Here is an 18,707-nt window from a genome sequence, read left to right as displayed (position 1 = left end):
TGTTGAGTCATTAGGAGTAGAGCAAGGAGTTGATGATGGGAGCAGGTGATTGGTCTGATGGAGCACAAGTTTAGAAAGGGCAAGGAGAAAGATGAAAAAGGAATTAGTGCCAGGAGAAGTGTAACTGGGTTCTCGTGTTTTACCTTGAAACAGGTTATGAAGGAGAACAAAGGGACCAAGAGTGCATCTTTGAAGGATCTTTGCCCAGAGGACAAGAGGCGCATTGCTAACCTAATCAAGGAGCTTGCAAGGTGATTGTTGGAACTTTTGATAGCTTCATTGTGAAGCTACAAGTAGCCCTTTTACTGGAACAATGATGCCTATAATGCTGATACAAAAGATATAAATTATATCAAATGCTTTCCAATATTGTTTAGCACCCCATAGCTCTTCCCATTTCCAGTGTGGGCTGGTTGGCAAATGATTGTGTACAACCCCCCTCCCAGATACTTATTAAAGCAAATAACAACAATATACTGCAGATGTTGGAAATCTGAAATAAAAACAAAGTGCTGGAAATACTCAGCAGATCAGGCAGCATCTGTGGAGAGAGAAGCAGAGTTAAAGTTTCAGGTGGGAATCTGTGGAATGCATTGCAATCCCAGACAACCATGTCTGTGGTAAGTGTCTGCAGCTTGCACAACTTCAGCTCAGAATTGCTGAGCTGGAGACCGAGTGTTGCAGAAATTGCGGAGCATCAGGGAGAGGGGGAGAGTTAACTGGACACTTTGCTCCAGGAGGCAGTCACACCCCTTAGAGTAGGGAGAACGTTGGAGATGGCCAATGGTCAGGGACAGGAGGGTGTGACTGCAAGTGAGGCAGGTAGGGGGAATCAGCATGTAGTGATGGACAAGGTCAGGGGCTGAGGCTCCTCCAACAGGTATGAGGTCCTTGCTACATGTGTGGATGAAGAGAAGGAGTGCAAGATGGATGAGCGGTCTGACTATGGCACCATGGTGAAAGATGCTATTTCAGTGGGGGGAGTGAAGAGGAATGTGGTAGTGATAGGAGACAGTATAGTCAGGGGCATAGATACTGATCTCTGCAGATGCGACTGGGAGCTTTGAAGGCTGTGTTGCTTGCCCGGTGCCAGGGTTAAGGACATCTCCTTGAGGCTGGAGAGGAACCTGGGGTGGGAGGTGGAGGATCTAGTTGTCGTGGTCCATGTGGGAACCAATGACATTGGTAGAACCAGAAATGATCTGCTTAGAGAATTTGAGGAGTTAGGGTCCAAACTAAAACGCAGAACATCAAAGGTAATCATCTGTAGATTGTTACCTGAGCGCCACACAGATTGGCACAGGGTCAAGCAGATTAGAGAACTAAATGCATGGCTCAAAGAGTGGTGTGGGAAGAAGGGGTTTCGATTCTTGGGGCACCGGCATCAGTACTCAGGGAAGAGGGAGCTATTCTGTTGGGATGGGCTTCACTTGAACTGGGCTGGAACCAGTGTCCTGGCCAATCGCATAACTAGGGCTGTGGCCAGGGCTTTAAACTAACAGAGGTGGGGGAGGGTTTGGGTCAGAGAGTTTAACAAAAATTGTACATTAGCAAATAAGGTAATTGCAGGGAATAGAAAACAGGTTAAAAAAAATGAGATAGAAGTTCCTTTATCTGAATGCAAAAAGCATCTGTAATAAGATAGAAGGACTAGTGGCAAGAATAGAGGTAAATGATCTAGATCTAATTGCCATTACCGAGACATGGTTACAAGGAGATCAAGGTTGGGAAATGAATATTCTGGGGTACATAATATTTCGGAGAGACAAAAGGCAAAGGAGGAGGGGTAGCCCTGATAGTAAAGGATGGCATAAGGATATAAATAAGAAAGGATCTGGCCTCAGAAGATCATGAAGTAGAATCAGTTTGGGTGGAAATTCGGAATAGCAGGAGTGAAAAAACACTGGTGGGAGTAGTTTACAGGCCCCCTAACCGTAGTTATATTATTGGACAGAACCTTAAACGGGAAATTATTGGAGCATGTAAAAAAAAAAAGGTAATGTACTAATTGTGGGGGACTTAAATCTGCATATAGACTGGGACAATCAAATTGGCAACAATGGTCTAGAAGATGAATTTGTAGAATGCTTTTGTGACAGTTTCTTGGAGCAATACGTTGTAGAAGCAACTACGGATAAAGCTATCTTAGATCTCGTATTGTGTAATGAAGCAGGTTAATAAGCAATGTCATAGTAAAAGATCCACTGGGAAATAGTGATCGTAATACCAATCTATTTCATGTTAAGTTTGAAAGTGACACATTTCAATCACTAACAAGAATCTTAAACTTAAAGCCAATTACAAAGATATGAGGGGAGAACTGACTAAGGTTAATTGGGTAAATGGCAGTATGGCAGTAAATGAACAGTGGGAAATATTTAAAGAAACAATTCAAAGGAGTCAACAAAAGTACATTCTGTTCAAAATCAAAAACACGTCCAGAAAGACCCATTAGTGGCTCACTCAGGAAGTTAAGGAGAGTATTAGACTAAAAGAGGAGGCTGACAATGTTGCATAAAATATTGGCAAGTCTGAGGATTGGGAGTGTTTTAGAAACTAGCAAAGGGCCACCAAAAAGTTGATAAAATGGAAAAAATAGAATGAGAGTAAACAAGCCAGCAATATAAAAACAGATTGTAAGAGCTTTTATAAGTACATAAAAAGGAAGAGAGTAGCTAAAGTAAACGTTGGTCCCTTAGAGGCAGAGACAGGTGAAATCATCATGGGGAGTGAGGAAATGGCATAGGCATTGAACAAGTATTTTGTGTCTCTCTTCACAGTAGAAGACACAAGTTCCATACCAGAAATGAGCAGTAACCTAGGGGCTAAAAAGAATGAGGAAAATAAGGATATTGATATCAGTCGAGAAAAGGTATTGGAGAAACTTGAGGGACTAAAATCTGACAAGTCCATGGGACCAGATGGCCTACATCCAAGGGTTCTAAAAAGCGATAGCTGCAGAGATAGTGGATGCGTTAGCTATGATTTTCCAGTATTCCTTAGATTCAGGAATGGTCCCGTCAGATTGGAAGTTGGCAAATGTTATACCGCTTTTCAAGAAAGGAGGTCGAGAGAAAACGGGGAACTACAGGCCAATTAGCCTAACATAAGTCGCTGGAAACTATTATTAAAGAAGTCTTAACATTGCTCTTGGAAAAGCATAGTATAATTAGAACAAGTCAACATGGTTTTACTAAAGGGAGATGTTTGACAAATTTATTAGAATTTTTTGAGGATGTAAGTAGTAAGGTAGATAAAGGGGGACCAGTAGATGTAGTATACCTGGATTTTCAAAAGGCATTCGATAAGGTGCCACATAAAAGATTAATAGGCAAGTTAAGGGCTCATGGTGTTGGGGGTAATATATTAGCGTGGATAGAGGATTGGTTAACAGACAGGAAGCAGGGAGTGGGTATAAATGGGGCATTTTTGAGTGGGCAGATAGTCAATAGTGGGGTGCCGCATGGATCAGTGCTGGGGCCTCAGCTATTTACACTCTATATTAATGACTTGGATGAAGAGGCAGAGAGTAATATATCGAAGTTTGGTGATGATACAAAGCTTGGTGGCAAGGTAAGCTGCGGAGAGGATGTAGAGAGGCTGCAAAGAGATATAGATAGGTTAAGTGAGTGGGCAACAAGCTGGCAAATGGAGTATGATGTAGGGATGTGTGTAGTTGTTCACTTTGGTCGTAAAAATAGAAAAGCAGAATATTTTTAAAAAGGTGTGAAACTGGTAAATGTTCAGAGACTTTGGGTACTCCTACAAGGAACACACAAAGTTAACATGCAGGTGAAACAGGCTATCAGGAAGACAAATGGCATGTTGGCCTTTATTGCAAAGGGATTGGAGTACTTGCACTCGAGGCAGTGCAGCAAAGATTCACTAAATTGGTCCCTGGGATGAGGGGGTTGTCCTTTGATGGGAGGCTGAGTAAATTGGGCCTATATTCTCTGGAGTTTCGAAGAATGAGAGGTGATCTAATTGAGACATACAAGATTCTGAAAGGGCTTGATAGGTTAGAAGCTGAGAGATTGTTCCCGCTGGTCAGGGAATCTAGAACGCGGGGACACAGTCTCAGGATAAGGGGTCAATCATTCAGGACTGAGATGAGGAGAAATTACTTTACTCAAAGGTTGAGAATCTTTTGAATTCTCTACCTTGGAGGGTTGTGGATCCTGCTTCATTGAATACATTTAAGGCTGGAATAGATACATTTTTGGTCTTGCAGGGTATCGAGGGATATGGGGAACAGGCGAGAAAGTGGAATTGAAGCCCAAGATCAGCCATGATTGTATTGAATGGCAGAGCAGGCTGGATGGGCCAAATGTCTACTTCTGCTCCTGTTTCTTGTCATCTTGTGTCTGTGACCTTTCATCAGAACTGGCAAAGGCTAGAAGAGAATTATTAAAGCAAATTAGATATTGGCAGACTTGTGATTGTTGATCTGCAGAACTTGCTTTGGATGAATGAAGGATGAAATCTTAATTGCCCAAGTTGTACCTGCACTTTAAAGCAGTGCAAATTAAGCCATTTCTTGCTGTGTTTTTTGTACTCTTGTTTCCAGATTTCTTTTTATTACTTGGTGGGTTCTGCCTCTCTGATCACTCCCACAGGTGAGCCCTTGAACCGATGGATTTCTTTCATTTTCCCAGATAGCTGATAAATACGTTGTATGTTTATGGATTGAAGAGAGAACACAACTTTTTTTTTGCAGCTGACTGGTTTTGTTATACACTCGTGTGATCTATCTTGTCTTTGGAAAGTGGCAGAATAGCACTGCATTAGACAGTGAGATAAGCTTTAAGAGCATATGAATGTATGAAAATGATGGACAGGAAAAGACCGATCGAGCCTGTCCCATAAAGTTGTGACTCTATGCATTTTGATACATTTCTTACCAGCTCGGAGCCATGCTGTCTCCTGGGAATGGTGAAAAAAAAAAGATAAAAATGCAGACCAATTAGAGAAAAAAGGATGCAAAATTGCTCCTTGACCCATGTAGGCAATCAAAGCAGGAAATCATGTTAATCCTGATTTATGTTACAGGTTAGGTATCTCTTGTACGAGGTGACCTTTGCTCCAGCTCTTTCTTAAACAAGACAGCGAATCAGTATTCCTTGCACCAGCTGGCAACTCATTCCAAAGGTCCATTATGCTCTTGGCAAAGAAGAACTACCAAATATCCAGTTCTGCCTTTACATAACTTGTAAGCGTGATCCCTGGTTCTCCCGAGCCTATCCAGTGGAAATAGTGGTCCACATAATCTAGTCCCTTCATTATTTTATAAACCTGACCTCATTCATTGAGTCTATACAAAAGCAAAGTACTGCGGGTGCTGGATATCTGAAATAAAAAGAGAATATGCTGGAAAACGCAGCTGGTCAAGCAGCATCTGTGGAGAGAGAGAGAAACAGAGTTGATGTTTCAGGTCGATGACCTTTCATTAGAACTGGCAAAGGTTAGGTTACTTGGCAGCAGTTGTAGATCTTTTACAGTCCACACACCTGCACAGATCCTGATGTAATCCAGAAATTTCCAGATCATTCTCCTTCTCCAGTGGAAAATATTTAAAGAAACATTTAACAAAATACAGAGCGAGAATATACCCCTGAGAGGAAAAAGCTCCACTTCACAGAAAAAACAGCCATGGACAACTAAGGAGATTAGGGATAGCATAAAACTAAAAGAAAGGGCTTACAAAAATGCAAAACGCAGCACAGATCCGGCCGAATGGGATAGGTACAAAGGCCAGTAAAGGGTCACAAAGCAGCTCTTAAGTGCTACGAAAAGGGAATATGAAAGGAAACTTGCAAGGGACATCAAAATCAAAAAAAATAAATTTTATAGTTGCATAAAAGGAAAGCGGGTGGTCAAGAGCAATGTAGGCCCACTAAAAGCTGAAAATGGAGATATTGTCATTGATAATGGGGAAATGACAGACATGTTGAACAATTACTTTGCCTCAGTATTTACAGTTGAAAAGGAGGATAACTTGCCGAAGTCCCGAAAAAATTAATAGCCGATAGGGGACAGGGACTTAATACAATTAACGTAAGTAAAACATCAGTAGCAAGGAAATTAATGGAACTAAAGTGAGAGAAATCCCCATGACCTGACAGTTTCCATCCGAAGGTGTTAAAGGAAGTAGGGGAGCACATTGTAGATGCCTTAACTGTAGTCTTTCAGAGTTCCCTAGCTTCAGGAGTGGTCCCTCTGGATTGGAAAGTTGCACATGTCACTCCACATTTTAAGAAGGGTGAAAGGGAGAACCAAGGAAATTACAGACCAATTAGCCTGACATCTGTGTTGGGCAAGTTGCTGGAATCTGTAATCAAGGATAGGGTGACTGAAAACCTAGAAAAATTTCAGTTAATCAGGGACAGCCAGCATGGATTCATGACGGGAAGGTCATGCCTGACAAATCTCATTGAAATTTTTTAGGAGGTGACTAAGGTAGTGGACAGGGGAGTGTCGATGGATGTTATTTATATGGACTTCCATAAGGCATTTGATAAAGTCCCACATAAGAGACTGTTAACTAAGGTAGAAGCCCATGGAGTTGAGGGCAAATTATTGACATGGTTAGGAAATTGGTTGAGTGGTGGGCAACAGAGAGTGGGGATAATGGTTAAGTACTCTGGCAGGATGTGACAAGTGGTGTCCCACAGGGATCTGTGTTGGGGCCTCAATTATTCACATTATTCATTAATGACTTGGATGATGGCATAGTAAGTCATATATCCAAATTTGCTGATGATACAAAGTTAGGCGGCATTGTAGACAGTCTAGATGATAGCATAAAATTGCAAGGAGATATTGACAGACGAGGTGAATGGACGAAACTGTGGCAGATGGATTTCAATGTGGGCAAGTATGAGGTTATCCATTTTGGACCCAAAAAGGACAGAGCAGGGTACTTTCAAAATGGGAAGAGGTTAAGTACAGTGGATGTCCAAAGAGACTTGGGGGTTCAGGTGCATAGATCTTTAAAATGCCACGAGCAAGTGCAGAAAATAATCAAAACGGCTAATGGAATGCTCGAAGATTGGAGTATAAAGACACAGAGGTCATGTTGCAGCTGTACAAAACCCTGGTTAGACCCCACTTGGCGTACTGTGAGCAGTTCTGAGAACCACACCTTAGGAAGGATATATTGGCCTTGGAGGGAGTGCAGCATAGGTTTACAAGAATGATACCTGGACTACATTGGTTAAGTTACGAGGAGACATTACACAAATTAGGCCTGTTTTCGCTAGAATTTAGAAGGTTAAGGGGTGATCTGATGACAGTCTTCAAGACATTAAGAGGAAAAGACAGGCTAGATAAAGATAAACTATTTCCACTGGTTGGAAATTCTAAAACTAGGGAGCATAGTCTAAAAATTAGGACCAGACCGTTCAGGAGAGATGTTAGGAAGCACTTCTTCATGCAAAGGGTGGTAGAGGTTTGGAACTCGCTCCCACAAACAGCAGTTGAAGCTAGAACAGTTGTTAATTTTAAATCTGAGATAAAGAACAAAAGAACAGTACAGCACAGGAACAGGCCATTCAGCCCTCCAATCCTGCGCCGATCTTGATGCCTGCCTAAACTAAAACCTTCTGCACTTCCGGGGACCGTATCCCTCTATTCCCATCCTATTCATGTATTTGTCAAGATGCCTCTTAAACGTCATTATCGTACCTGCTTCCACCACCTCCCCCGGCAGCAAGTTCCAGGCACTCACCACCCTCTTTGTAAAGAACTTGCCTCGCACATCCCCTCTAAACTTTGCCCCTCTCACCTTAAACCTATGCCCCCTAGTAACTGACTCTTCCACCCTGGGAAAAAGCTTCTGTCTATCCACTCTGTCCATGCCGCTTATAACTTTGTAAACCTCTATCGTGTCGCCCCTCCACCTCCGTCGATCCAGTGAAAACAATCCAAGTTTATCCAACCTCTCCTCATAGCTAATGCCCTCCAGACCAGGCAACATCCTGGTAAACCTCTTCTGTACCCTCTCCAAAGCCTCCACGTCCTTCTGGTAGTGCGGCGACCAGAATTGCACGCAATATTCTCAGTGTGGCCTAACTAAAGTTCTGTACAGCTGCAGCATGACTTGCCAATTTTTATACTCTATGCCCCGACCGATGAAGGCAAGCATGCCGTATGCCTTCTTGACTACCTTATCACCTGCGTTGCCACTTTTAGTGACCTGTGGACTTGTACGCCCAGATCTCTCTGCCTGTCAATACTCCTAAGGGTTCTGCCATTTACTGTATAATAGATAGATAGATTTTTGTTAAGCAAAGATATTAAGGGATATAGAGTTAGGCCTCAGATCAGCCATGAATGGCGGGACAGGCTCGGAGCTTAATGGCCTACTCCTGTTCCTATCTTCCTATGTTACTATAATCATACATCAAGGTCATTAATGAAAACAGTAAATACCAGTGGTCCTAACACCAATCCCTGTGGGAGACCACTGGTAACTGATGTCAAAGCAGATCCAAGCCCATAACCAACGGATCAGATCTAAGCTCTGCAGTCCTGCCACTCCAGCTGTGAATGGTGGTGGACAATTAAACAACTAACTGGAAGAGGTGGCTCCACATATATCCCCATCCTCAATGATGGGGGAGCCCAGCACATCAGTTCGAAAGATAAGGCAGAAGCGTTTGCAACAATCTTCAGCCAGAAGTGCCGAGTTGATGATCCATCTCGGCCTCCTCCTGAAGGCCCCAGCATCACAGATGCCAGACTTCAGCCAATTCGATTCACTCCACGTGTTATCAAGAAACGACTGAAGACACTGTATACTGCCAAGGCTATGGGCCTTGACAATATTCCGGCAATAGTACTGAAGACCTGTGCTCCAGAACTTGCCGCGCCCTTAGCCAAGCTGTTCCAGTACAGCTACAACACTGGCATCTACCCTGCAATGTGGAAAATTGCCCAGGTATGTCCTGTACAGAAAATGCAGGACAAGTCCAACCCAGACAATTACTGCCCCATCAGCCTACTCTCAATCATCAGTAAAGTGACGGGAGATGTCATCAACAGTGCTATCAAGTGGCACTTGCTTAGCAGTAACCTGCTCAGTGACGCTCAGTTTGGGTTCCGTCAGGGCCACTCAGCTCCTGACCTTATTACAGCCTTGGTTCAAACATGGACAAAAGAGCTGAACTCCAGAGGTGAGGTGAGTGTGACTACCCTTGACGTCAAGGCAGCATTTGACTGAGTATGGCATCAAGGAGCCCGAGCAAAACTGAGGTCATTGGGAATCGGGGGGAAAACACTCTGCTGGCTGGAGTCATACCTAGCACAAACGAAGATGTTCATGGTTGTTGGAGGGAGGTCAATCATCTGAGCTCCAGAACACCACTGCAGGAGTTCCTTACGGTAGTGTCCTCGGCACAATCATCTTCAGCTGCTTCACCAATGACCTTCCTTCAATCATAAGGTCAGAAGTGGGGATGTTTGCTCATGATTGCACAATGTTCACCATTCGTGACTCCTCAGATACTGAAGCAGTCCCTGTAGAAATGCAGCAAGACTTGGACAATATCCAGTCTTGGGCTGATAAGTGGCAAGTTCATTCGTGCCACACAAGTGCCAGGCAATGACCATCTCCAACAAGAGAGAATCGAACCATCTCCCCTTGACATTCAATGGCATTACCATTGCTGGATCCCCCAGTATCAACATCCTTGGGGTTACCATTGACCTGGACTGGAGTAGCCATATAAATACCATGGCTACAAGAGCAGGTCAGAGGCTAGGAATCCTGAGGCGAGTAACTCACCTCCTGACTCCCCACCTGCCTGTCCACCATCTACAAGGCACAAGTCAGGAGTGTGACGGAATACTCTCCACTTGCCTGGATGGATGCAGCTCCAACAACACTCAAGCTCAACACCATCCAGGACAAAGCAGCTCGCTTGATTGGCACCCCATCCACAAACATTCACTCTCTCCACCACCGACGCACAGTGGCAGCAGTGTGTACCATCTACAAGATGCACTGCAGTAACGCACCAAGGTTCCTTAGACAGCACCTTCCAAACCCGTGACCTCTACCAACTGGAAGGACAAGGGCAGCAATGCATGGGAACACCACTACTTGCAGGTTCCCCTCCAAGTCGCACACCATCCTGACTTGGAACATTATCGCCGTTCCTTCACTATCGCTGGCTCAAAATCCTGGATCTCCCTTCCTAACAGCACCGTGGGTGTACCTACCCCACATGGACTGCAGCGGTTCAAGAAGGCAGCTCATCACCACCTTCTGAACGGCAATTAGATGGGCAATAAATGCTGGCCTGGCCAGCGACGCCCACATCCCATGAATGAATTAAAAAAAAAGAATGGCTTGACTGTTCCCTGAAACCCACAGTTCGGTACCATGGCTAATTTTGCAATCTTTGTATAAACCAGACACGCTTTACTATGAGTGAAGTTGCTTTTTGACTTTTTACAGTGACTGATTTAAGAAATGCAATATTATGCAAAATCTTTGGCAGTGCTTCATTTTTATTTGTCCCATTTGCTTTAAGAGACTTTACAAATGTACCAAAAACAAGAATGTAGAGAATACTGCCTTTCATGATTGTCTCATGAGCTCCAGTCCCATGATATAAGTGTAAAATATAACACTAAAAATCTTTGATATAGCCTTCTTGAAAGCTTAACCAGGCATTTCTGTAGTAATGTAGCTTGAAATTGTATGCCTGATGATAGTGTGTTGTATTTATAAAGTTAATTTTATTTAGCTGCTGTTCCGAAAGCTATTTTCTTCCAAAAACCTCAACTTCTGTAATGTCAACAACAACAATAACTTTGTATAATGCCTTTATTGTCGTAAAAAATCCCAAGATGCTTGTCAGGAGGGTTATCAAATAAAATATCAAGCATGAGGTGATCTTGGGGCAGGTGATCAAACGTTTGGCCAAGGGTTGCAGGACTTGAGTCTCAGCATTCTTTGGACCCGAGAATAATGGAAAAACACTCCCATCTGAGTTCGATAAAATTTTGGCTACCCAGACGGTAAAGACAGGCAATACAATGCTCTGTGATGGACTGCTTAACACTTACAGATTTTGGAAAGGTGTAAAGGTAACAGGGTTGTAGTGGTGGGTGATTTTAACTTCCCCTATATTGACTGGAACTCGCTGAGTGCAACGGGTTGGATGGGGCAGAATTTGTAAGGAGCATCCAGGAGAGCTTCTTGAAATAATATGTAGATAGTCCAACTAGGGAACGGGCCGTATTGGACCTGGTATTAGGGAATGAGCCCGGCCAAGTGGTCGAAGTCTCAGTAGGGGAGCATTTCCGGAACAGTGACCATAATTCCATAAGTTTTAAGGTACTTGTGGATAAGGATGAGTAGTCTTCGGGTGAAGGTGCTAAATTGGGGGAAGGCTAATTATAACAATATTAGGCAGGAACTGAAGAATTTAGATTGGGGGCGGCTGTTTGAGGGTAAATCAACATCTGACGTGAGAGTCTTTCAAACGTCAGTTGATTAGAATCCAGGACCGGCATGTTCCTGTGAGGAAGAAGGATAAATTGGGCAAGTTTCGGGAACCTTGGATAGCGAGGGATATTGTGAGCCTCGTGAAAAAGGAAGCATTCATAAGGGCCAGAAGGCTGGGAACAGACGAAGCCCTTGAGGAATATAAAGAAAGTAGGAAGGAACTTAAGCAAGGAGTCAGGAGGGCTAAAAGGGGTCATGAAAAGTCATTGGCATACAGGATTAAGGAGAATCCCAAGGCTTTTTATGCGTATATAAAGAGCAAGAGGGTAACCAGGGAAAGGGTTGGCCCACTCAAGGACAGAGGAGGGAATCTATGTGTGGAGCCACAGGAAATGGGCGAGGTACTAAATGAGTACTTTGCATCAGTATTCACCAAAGAGAAGGACTTGGTGGATGATGAGTCTAGGGAAGGGAGTGTAGATAGTCTGGGTCATGTCGTTATCAAAAAGGAGGAGGTGTTGGGCGTCTTGCAAAGCATTAAGGTCGATAAGTCCCCAGGGCCTGATGGGATCTACCCCAGAATAGTGAGGGAGGCAAGGGAAGAAATTGCTGGGGCCTTGACAGAAATCTTTGCTACAGGTGAGGTCCCAGAGGACTGGAGAATAGCCAATGTTGTTCCTTTGTTTAAGAAGAGTAGCAAGGATAATCCAGGAAATTATAGGCCGGCGAGCCTTACGTCAGTGGTAGGGAAATTATTAGAGAGGATTCTTCGGGACAGGATTTATTCCCATTTGGAAACAAATGAACTTATTAGCGAGAGGCAGCATGGTTTTGTGAAGGGGAGGTTGTGTCTCACTAACTTGATTGAGTTTTTTGAGGAAGTGACGAAGATGATTGATGAAGGGCAGTGGATGTTGTCTATATGGACTTCAGTAAAGCCTTTGACAAGGTCCCTCATGGCAGACTGGTACAAAAGGTGAAGTCACACGGGATCAGAGGTGAGCTGGCAAGATGGATACAGAACTGGCTCGGTCATAGAAGACAGAGGGTAGCAGTGGAAGGGTGCTTTTCTGAATGGAGGGATGTGACTAGTGGTGTTACACAGGGATCAGTGCTGGGACCTTTGCTGTTTGTAGTATATATAAATGATTTGGAGGAAAATGTAGCTGGTCTGATTAGTAAGTTTGCAGATGACACAAAGGTTGGTGGAGTTGCGGATAGTGATGAGGATTGTCAGAGGATACAGCAGGATATAGATCGGTTGGAGACTTGGGCGGAGAAATGGCAGATGGAGTTTAATCCGGACAAATGTGAGGTAATGCATTTTGGAAGATCTAATACAGGTGGAAAGTATACAGTAAATGGCAGAACCCTGAGGAGTATTGACAGGCAGAGAGATCTGGGCGTACAGGTCCACAGATCATTGAAAGTGGCAACGCAGGTGGATAAGGTAGTCAAGAAGGCATACGGCATGCTTGCCTTCATCGGTCGGGGCATAGAGTATAAAAATTGGCAAGTCATGCTGCAGCTTAGTTAGGCCTCACTTGATATATTGCGTGCAATTCTGGTCGCCGCACTACCAGAAGGACGTGGAGGCTTTGGAGAGGGTACAGAAGAGATTTACCAGGATGTTGCCTGGTCTGGAGGGCATTAGCTATGAGGAGAGGTTGGATAAACTTGGATTGTTTTCACTGGAACAACGGAGGTGGAGGGGTGACATGATAGAAGTTTGCAAAGTTATGAATGGCATGGACAGAGTGGATAGTCAGAAGCTTTTTCCCAGGGTGGAAGAGTCAGTTACTAGGGGACATAGGTTTAAGGTGAGAGGGGCAAAGTTTAGAGGGGATGTGCGAGGCAAGTTCTTTACACAGAGGGTGGTGAGTGCCTGGAACTTGCTGCCGGGGGAGGTGGTGGAAGCAGGTACGATAGCGAGATTTAAGAGGCATCTTGACAAATACATGAATAGGATGGGAATAGAGGGATACGGTCCCCGGAAGTGCAGAAGGTTTTAGTTTAGACAGGCATCAAGATCGGCGCAGGCTTGGAGGGCCGAATGGCCTGTTCCTGTGCTGTACTGTTCTTTTGTTCTTACTACTTATAAGAAAATGTTCGAAATATGGCATAGAAAATTATGCCTACAATCGCCCGCAAGCAGTCACTTTACGTTGATCTTTGTTTAATCAGTTACTGACCAAGTCACTCTACCCTCCGACTGTAGCAAGAAGGTTTCTTTAACCTTTCTTTGTTCCTTTCTTGAAATAGTTGACAGGATGTTACACTGACAGGACCTCACTGTCCTGTCAAATCCATTTTAGACTACCATGCCCAATGGTATGTCGTGTTCTTTGTTTTGAACCATGGAGTTAAAGCCTGCGTGGACATTGTTCACTTTTATTAAACTTTCTTCAGCAAATTTCCATCATGCGGACACCAGGCTGGGCATTCCTTCATCACCTAGTCGTGATCTTTTTGTTTTAAAAACGGATCACCTATGGGTTGGTTGGATAGCTTCACAAATCCCAACCATTGTGCTGGTATAAGAATATTTGCAGCTTATTTTTGTAGAATCTTCAAGGCATGCTTTCCCGTTTCAGATAAAGGTGTCTGTTCTCTGAATGACATGGCTTTGTTCAACAAAAGGAAGAGAGTAGCTAAAGTAGATGTTGGTCCCTTAGAGACAGGAGAAATCGTCATGGGGAATGAGGAAATGGCAGAGGCATTGAACAATTTTTTTGTGTCTGTCTTCACAGTAGAAGACACAAGTTCCATACCAGAAATAAGCAATATCCTAGGGGCTAAAAAGAGTGAGGAAATTAAGGAAATTGATATCAACAGAGAAAAGGTATTTGAGAAATTTGAGGGACTAAAATTTGACAAGTCCTTGGATCAGATGGCCTAGACCCTCGGGTTCTTAAAGAGATAGCTGCAGAGATAATGGATGTGCTGGCTATGATTTTCCAGAATTCCTTAGATTCAGGAATGGTCCATTCAGATTGGAAGTTGGCAAATGTTACACCGCTTTTCAAGAAAGGAGGTAGAGAGAAAACAGGGAACTGCAGACCAGTTAGCCGAACATCAGTCATTGGGAAGATGCTGGAAACTATTATTAAAGAAGTCTTATCATTGCACTTGGAAAAGCATAGTGTGATTAGCACAAGTCAGCATGGTTTTACTGAAGGGAGGTCCTGTTTGACAAATTTATTAGTGTTTTTTTGAGGATGTAAGTAGTAGGGTAGATAGAAGGGAACCAGTAGATGTAGTGTAGAGGGAAGACGGTAGCGCGTGTTAATGTCACTGGACAAGTTATCTAGAGCCCAGGCTAATGCTCTGGGGACAAGGGTTCAAATCCCACCATGGCAGCTGGTGGAATTTGAATTCAGTTGATAAATAAAGAGGAGGTGGCATTGCACTGTTGATCAAGGAGTCAATTACTGCAGTAAGGAGGGATGGTATCTTAGAAGGTTCCTCAAATGAGGCCATATGGGTAGAACTTAAAAACAAAATGGGGGCAGTCACTAGGCTTGGAGTGTACTACAGACCTCCAAACAGTCAGGGAGAGATAGAGGGACAGATATGTAGGCAAATCTCAGGGAGGTGTAAAAATAATAGGGTAATAATAGGGGATTTCAACTTCCCTAATATCAACTGGGATAGTCTTCGTGCAAAAGGCTTAAAGGGGGCAGTATTCTCAAAATGCATACAGGAGAGCTTTTTGAGCCAGTACGTAGCAAGTCCTACAAGAGAAGGGGCAGTACTGGACCTAATCCTAAGGAATGAAGCCGGACCAGTGGTAGAAGTGTCAGTGGGGGAGCATTTCGGGGATAGTGACCATAACGCTAAGATTTAAGGTAGTTATGGGAAAAGACAAAGATGGGCCGGAAATAAAGGTACTGAATTGGGGGAAGGCCGATTTCAATATGATAAAACAGGATCTGCCTAAGTGGACTGGGAGCAGCTACTTGTAGGAAAGTCTACATCAGATCAGTGGGAGTCATGCAAAGAGGAAATAGTGAGAGTTCAGAGCCAACATGTACCCATTAAGGTGAAGGGTAGGACCAACAAGGCCAGGGAACCCTGGATGTCAAAGGATGTACAAGATTGGATCAGGAAAAAAAAAGGAAGCTTATGGCAGATTCAGAGTGCTGAAAACAGTGGTGGCACTAGAGAAGTATAGGAAGTGTAGTGGGGTATTTAAAAAAAAAAAGTAATTAGGAGAGCGAAGAGGGGACATGAAAAAACACTGGTGGGCAAGATAAAGGAAAATCCTAAGGCATTTTATAAGTATATTAAGGGCAAGAGGATAACCAGGAAAGAGTAAGGCCCATTAGGGACCAAAGTGGCAATCTGTGTGTGGAGCCGGAGGGCATAGCTGAGGCTTTAAATGATTACTTTTCATCTGTGTTCACTATGGAGAAGGACGATGTAGGTGCAGAGACCAGGAAGGGGGATTGTGATGTACTTGAACGTCCCCAGGCCCAGATGAGATTTATCCCAGGCTGTTATGTGAGGCAAGGGAGGAGATTGCAAGGGCTCTGATACCTTTCCTGTGGCCAGACAGGATTTGAAAATTTGTATCAGAGGATTGGAGGACAGCGAATGTGGTACCATTATTTAAGGGTAGCAGGGATAAACCAGGTAATTTACAGGCCGGTGAGTCCAATGTCAGTGGTTGGGAAACTGTTGGAAAAAGTTCTGAGCGACAGGATTAATCTCCACTTGGAGAGGCAGGGATAGTCAGCATGGCTTTGACAGGGGGAGATTGTGTCGAACTAACTTGATTGAATTTTTTGAAGAAATAACATGAAGATAGATGAGGGTAGTGCAGTTGATGTGCAATACATGGATTTTAATAAGGCTTTTGACAAGGTCCCACATGGAAGACTGGTTAAAAAAATAAAATCCCACAGGATCCAGGGAAATGCAGCAAGGTGGATACAAAATTGGCTCAGTGGCAGGAAACAAAGGGTAATTGTTGATGGCTGTTTTTGCAACTGGAGGGCTGTTTCCAGTGGCATTCCACAGGGCTTAGTACTGAGTCCCCTGCTTTTTGTGGTATATATTAACGATTTGGACTTAAATGTAGTGGGTATGATCAAGAACTTTGCAGACGACACAAAGATTGGCCGTGTGGTAGATAGCGAGGAGGATAGCTGTAGGCTGCAGGAAGATATTGATGGTCTGGTCAGCTGGGCAGAAAAGTGGCAAATGGAATTCAACCCGGAGATGTATGAGGTGATGCAGTTCGGGAGGTCAAACAAGACAAAGGAATACACGATTCATGGGCAAATACTGAGAAGTGTAGAGGAAATAAGGGACCTTGGAGTGAATGTCCCCAGATCCCTGAAGGTAGCAGGACAGGTTGATGAGGTGGTTAAGAAGGCATGTGGAATCCTTTCCATTATTAGCTGAGGTATAGAATACAAGAGCAGGGAGGTTATGCTGGAACGGTATAACTCACTGGTTAGGCCACAACTTGAGTATTGTGTGCAGTTCTGGTCATCTCATTGCAGAAAGGATGTAATTGGACTAGAGAGGGTACAGAGGAGATTTATGAGGATGTTGCCAGGACTGGAAAGTTGCAGCTATGAGGAAAGATTGGATAGGCTGGTGTTCTTCTCCTTGGAACAGAGAAGACTGAGGGGAGATCTGATTGAAATGTACAAAATTTTGAGGGGCCTGGATAGAGTGGAGGTGAAGGGCCTATTCACCTTGGCAGAGGGATCAGTGATGAGGGGGCATAGATTTAAAGTGATTGGTGGAAAAATTAGAGGGGAGATGAGGAAAAACTTTTTCACTCAGAGGGTAGTGAGGATCTGGACCTCACTGCCTGAAGGTGTAGTTGAGGCAGAAACCCTCAAGTCATTCAAAAGGAGTCTGGATATGCACCTGGATGATACAAAGTTAGGTGGCATTGTAGACAGTCTGGATGATAGCATAAAATTGCAAAGAGGTATTGACAGACTAGGTGAGTGGGCAAATCTGTGGCAGATGGATTTCAATGCGGGCAAGTGTGAGGTTATCCATTTTGGACCAATAAAGGATAGAGCAGGGTATTTCTAAATGGGAAGAGGTTAAGTACAGTGGATGTCCAAAGAGACTTGGGGGTTCAGGTGCATAGATCTTTAAAATGCCACGAGCAAGTGCAGAAAATAATCAAAAAGGCTAATGGAATGCTAGCCTTTATATCCAGAGGATTGGAGTATAAAGGCACAGGTTATGCTGCAGCTGTACATAACCCTGGTTAGACCCCACTTGGCGTACTGTGAGCAGTTCTGAGCACCACACCTTAGGAAGGATATATTGGCCTTGGAGGGAGTGCAACATAGGTTTACAAGAATGATACCTGGACTACATGGGGTTAAGCTACGAGGAGAGATTACACAAATTAGGCCTGTTTTCGCTAGAATTTAGAAGGTTAAGGGGTGATCTGATGACAGTCTTCAAGACATTAAGAGGAAAAGACAGGCTAAATAAAGATAAACTATTTCCACTGGTTGGAAATTCTAAAACTAGGGGGCATAGTCTAAAAATTAGGACCAGACCGTTCAGGAGAGATGTTAGGAAGCACTTCTTCATGCAAAGGGTGGTAGAGGTTTGGAACTCGCTCCCACAAACAGCAGTTGAAGCTAGAACAGTTGTTAATTTTAAATCTGAGATAGATTTTTGTTAAGCAAAGATATTAAGGGATATGGGCCAAAGGCATTTATATGGAGTTAGGCCGCGGATCAGCCATGATCTCATTGAATGGCGGGACAGGCTCGAGGGGCTGAATGGCCTACTCCTGTTCCTATCTTCCTATGTTCCTGTGTACCTCAAGTGCCGTAATCTGCAGGGCTACGGATCAATGCTGGAAGGTGGGATTAGAATAGGTGGATCGTTTTTCGGCCGGCACAGACAGGATGGGCCAAGTTGCCTCTTTCTGTGCCTTAAACTTTCTATGTTTCTATGATAGGCTGAGTAAATTGGGCCTATATTCTTTGAAGTTTAGAAGAATGAGAGGTGATCTGATTGAGACATACAAGATTCTGAAAGGGCTTGATTGGGTAGAAGCTGAGAGATTGTTTCCGCTGGTTGGGGAATCTAGAACGTGGGGGCATGGTCTCAGGATAAGGAATTGATCATTCAGGTTTGAGATGAGGAGAAATTACTACACTCAAAGCACTGTGAATCTTTGGAATTCTCTACCTCAGAGGGTTGTGGATGCCCCATCGTTAAATACATTAAGGCTGGGATAGATCGAGTTTTGGTCTCG

At 43.8% G+C, this 18,707-nt stretch overlaps 1 protein-coding gene across 5 annotated transcripts in view; it reads left to right on the top strand.

Annotated features, from left to right (window-relative positions):
* kiaa1328 (KIAA1328 ortholog) overlaps window positions 1–18,707 on the top strand; it is a 356,647-nt gene that overhangs the window by 47,311 nt on the left and 290,629 nt on the right. For all 5 annotated transcript variants that reach the window (XM_068031587.1, XM_068031551.1, XM_068031569.1 and 2 more), the window contains one exon: window positions 154–251. In XM_068031587.1, coding sequence (XP_067887688.1) covers window positions 154–251 — 98 coding nt within the window. The remainder of the gene's footprint in view (window positions 1–153; window positions 252–18,707) is intronic.

This window comes from Heterodontus francisci, chromosome 1 (genome assembly GCF_036365525.1).
Source record: "Heterodontus francisci isolate sHetFra1 chromosome 1, sHetFra1.hap1, whole genome shotgun sequence".
Taxonomy (NCBI): Eukaryota; Metazoa; Chordata; class Chondrichthyes; order Heterodontiformes; family Heterodontidae; genus Heterodontus; species Heterodontus francisci.
This window is presented reverse-complemented; position numbering and strand designations above follow the sequence as displayed.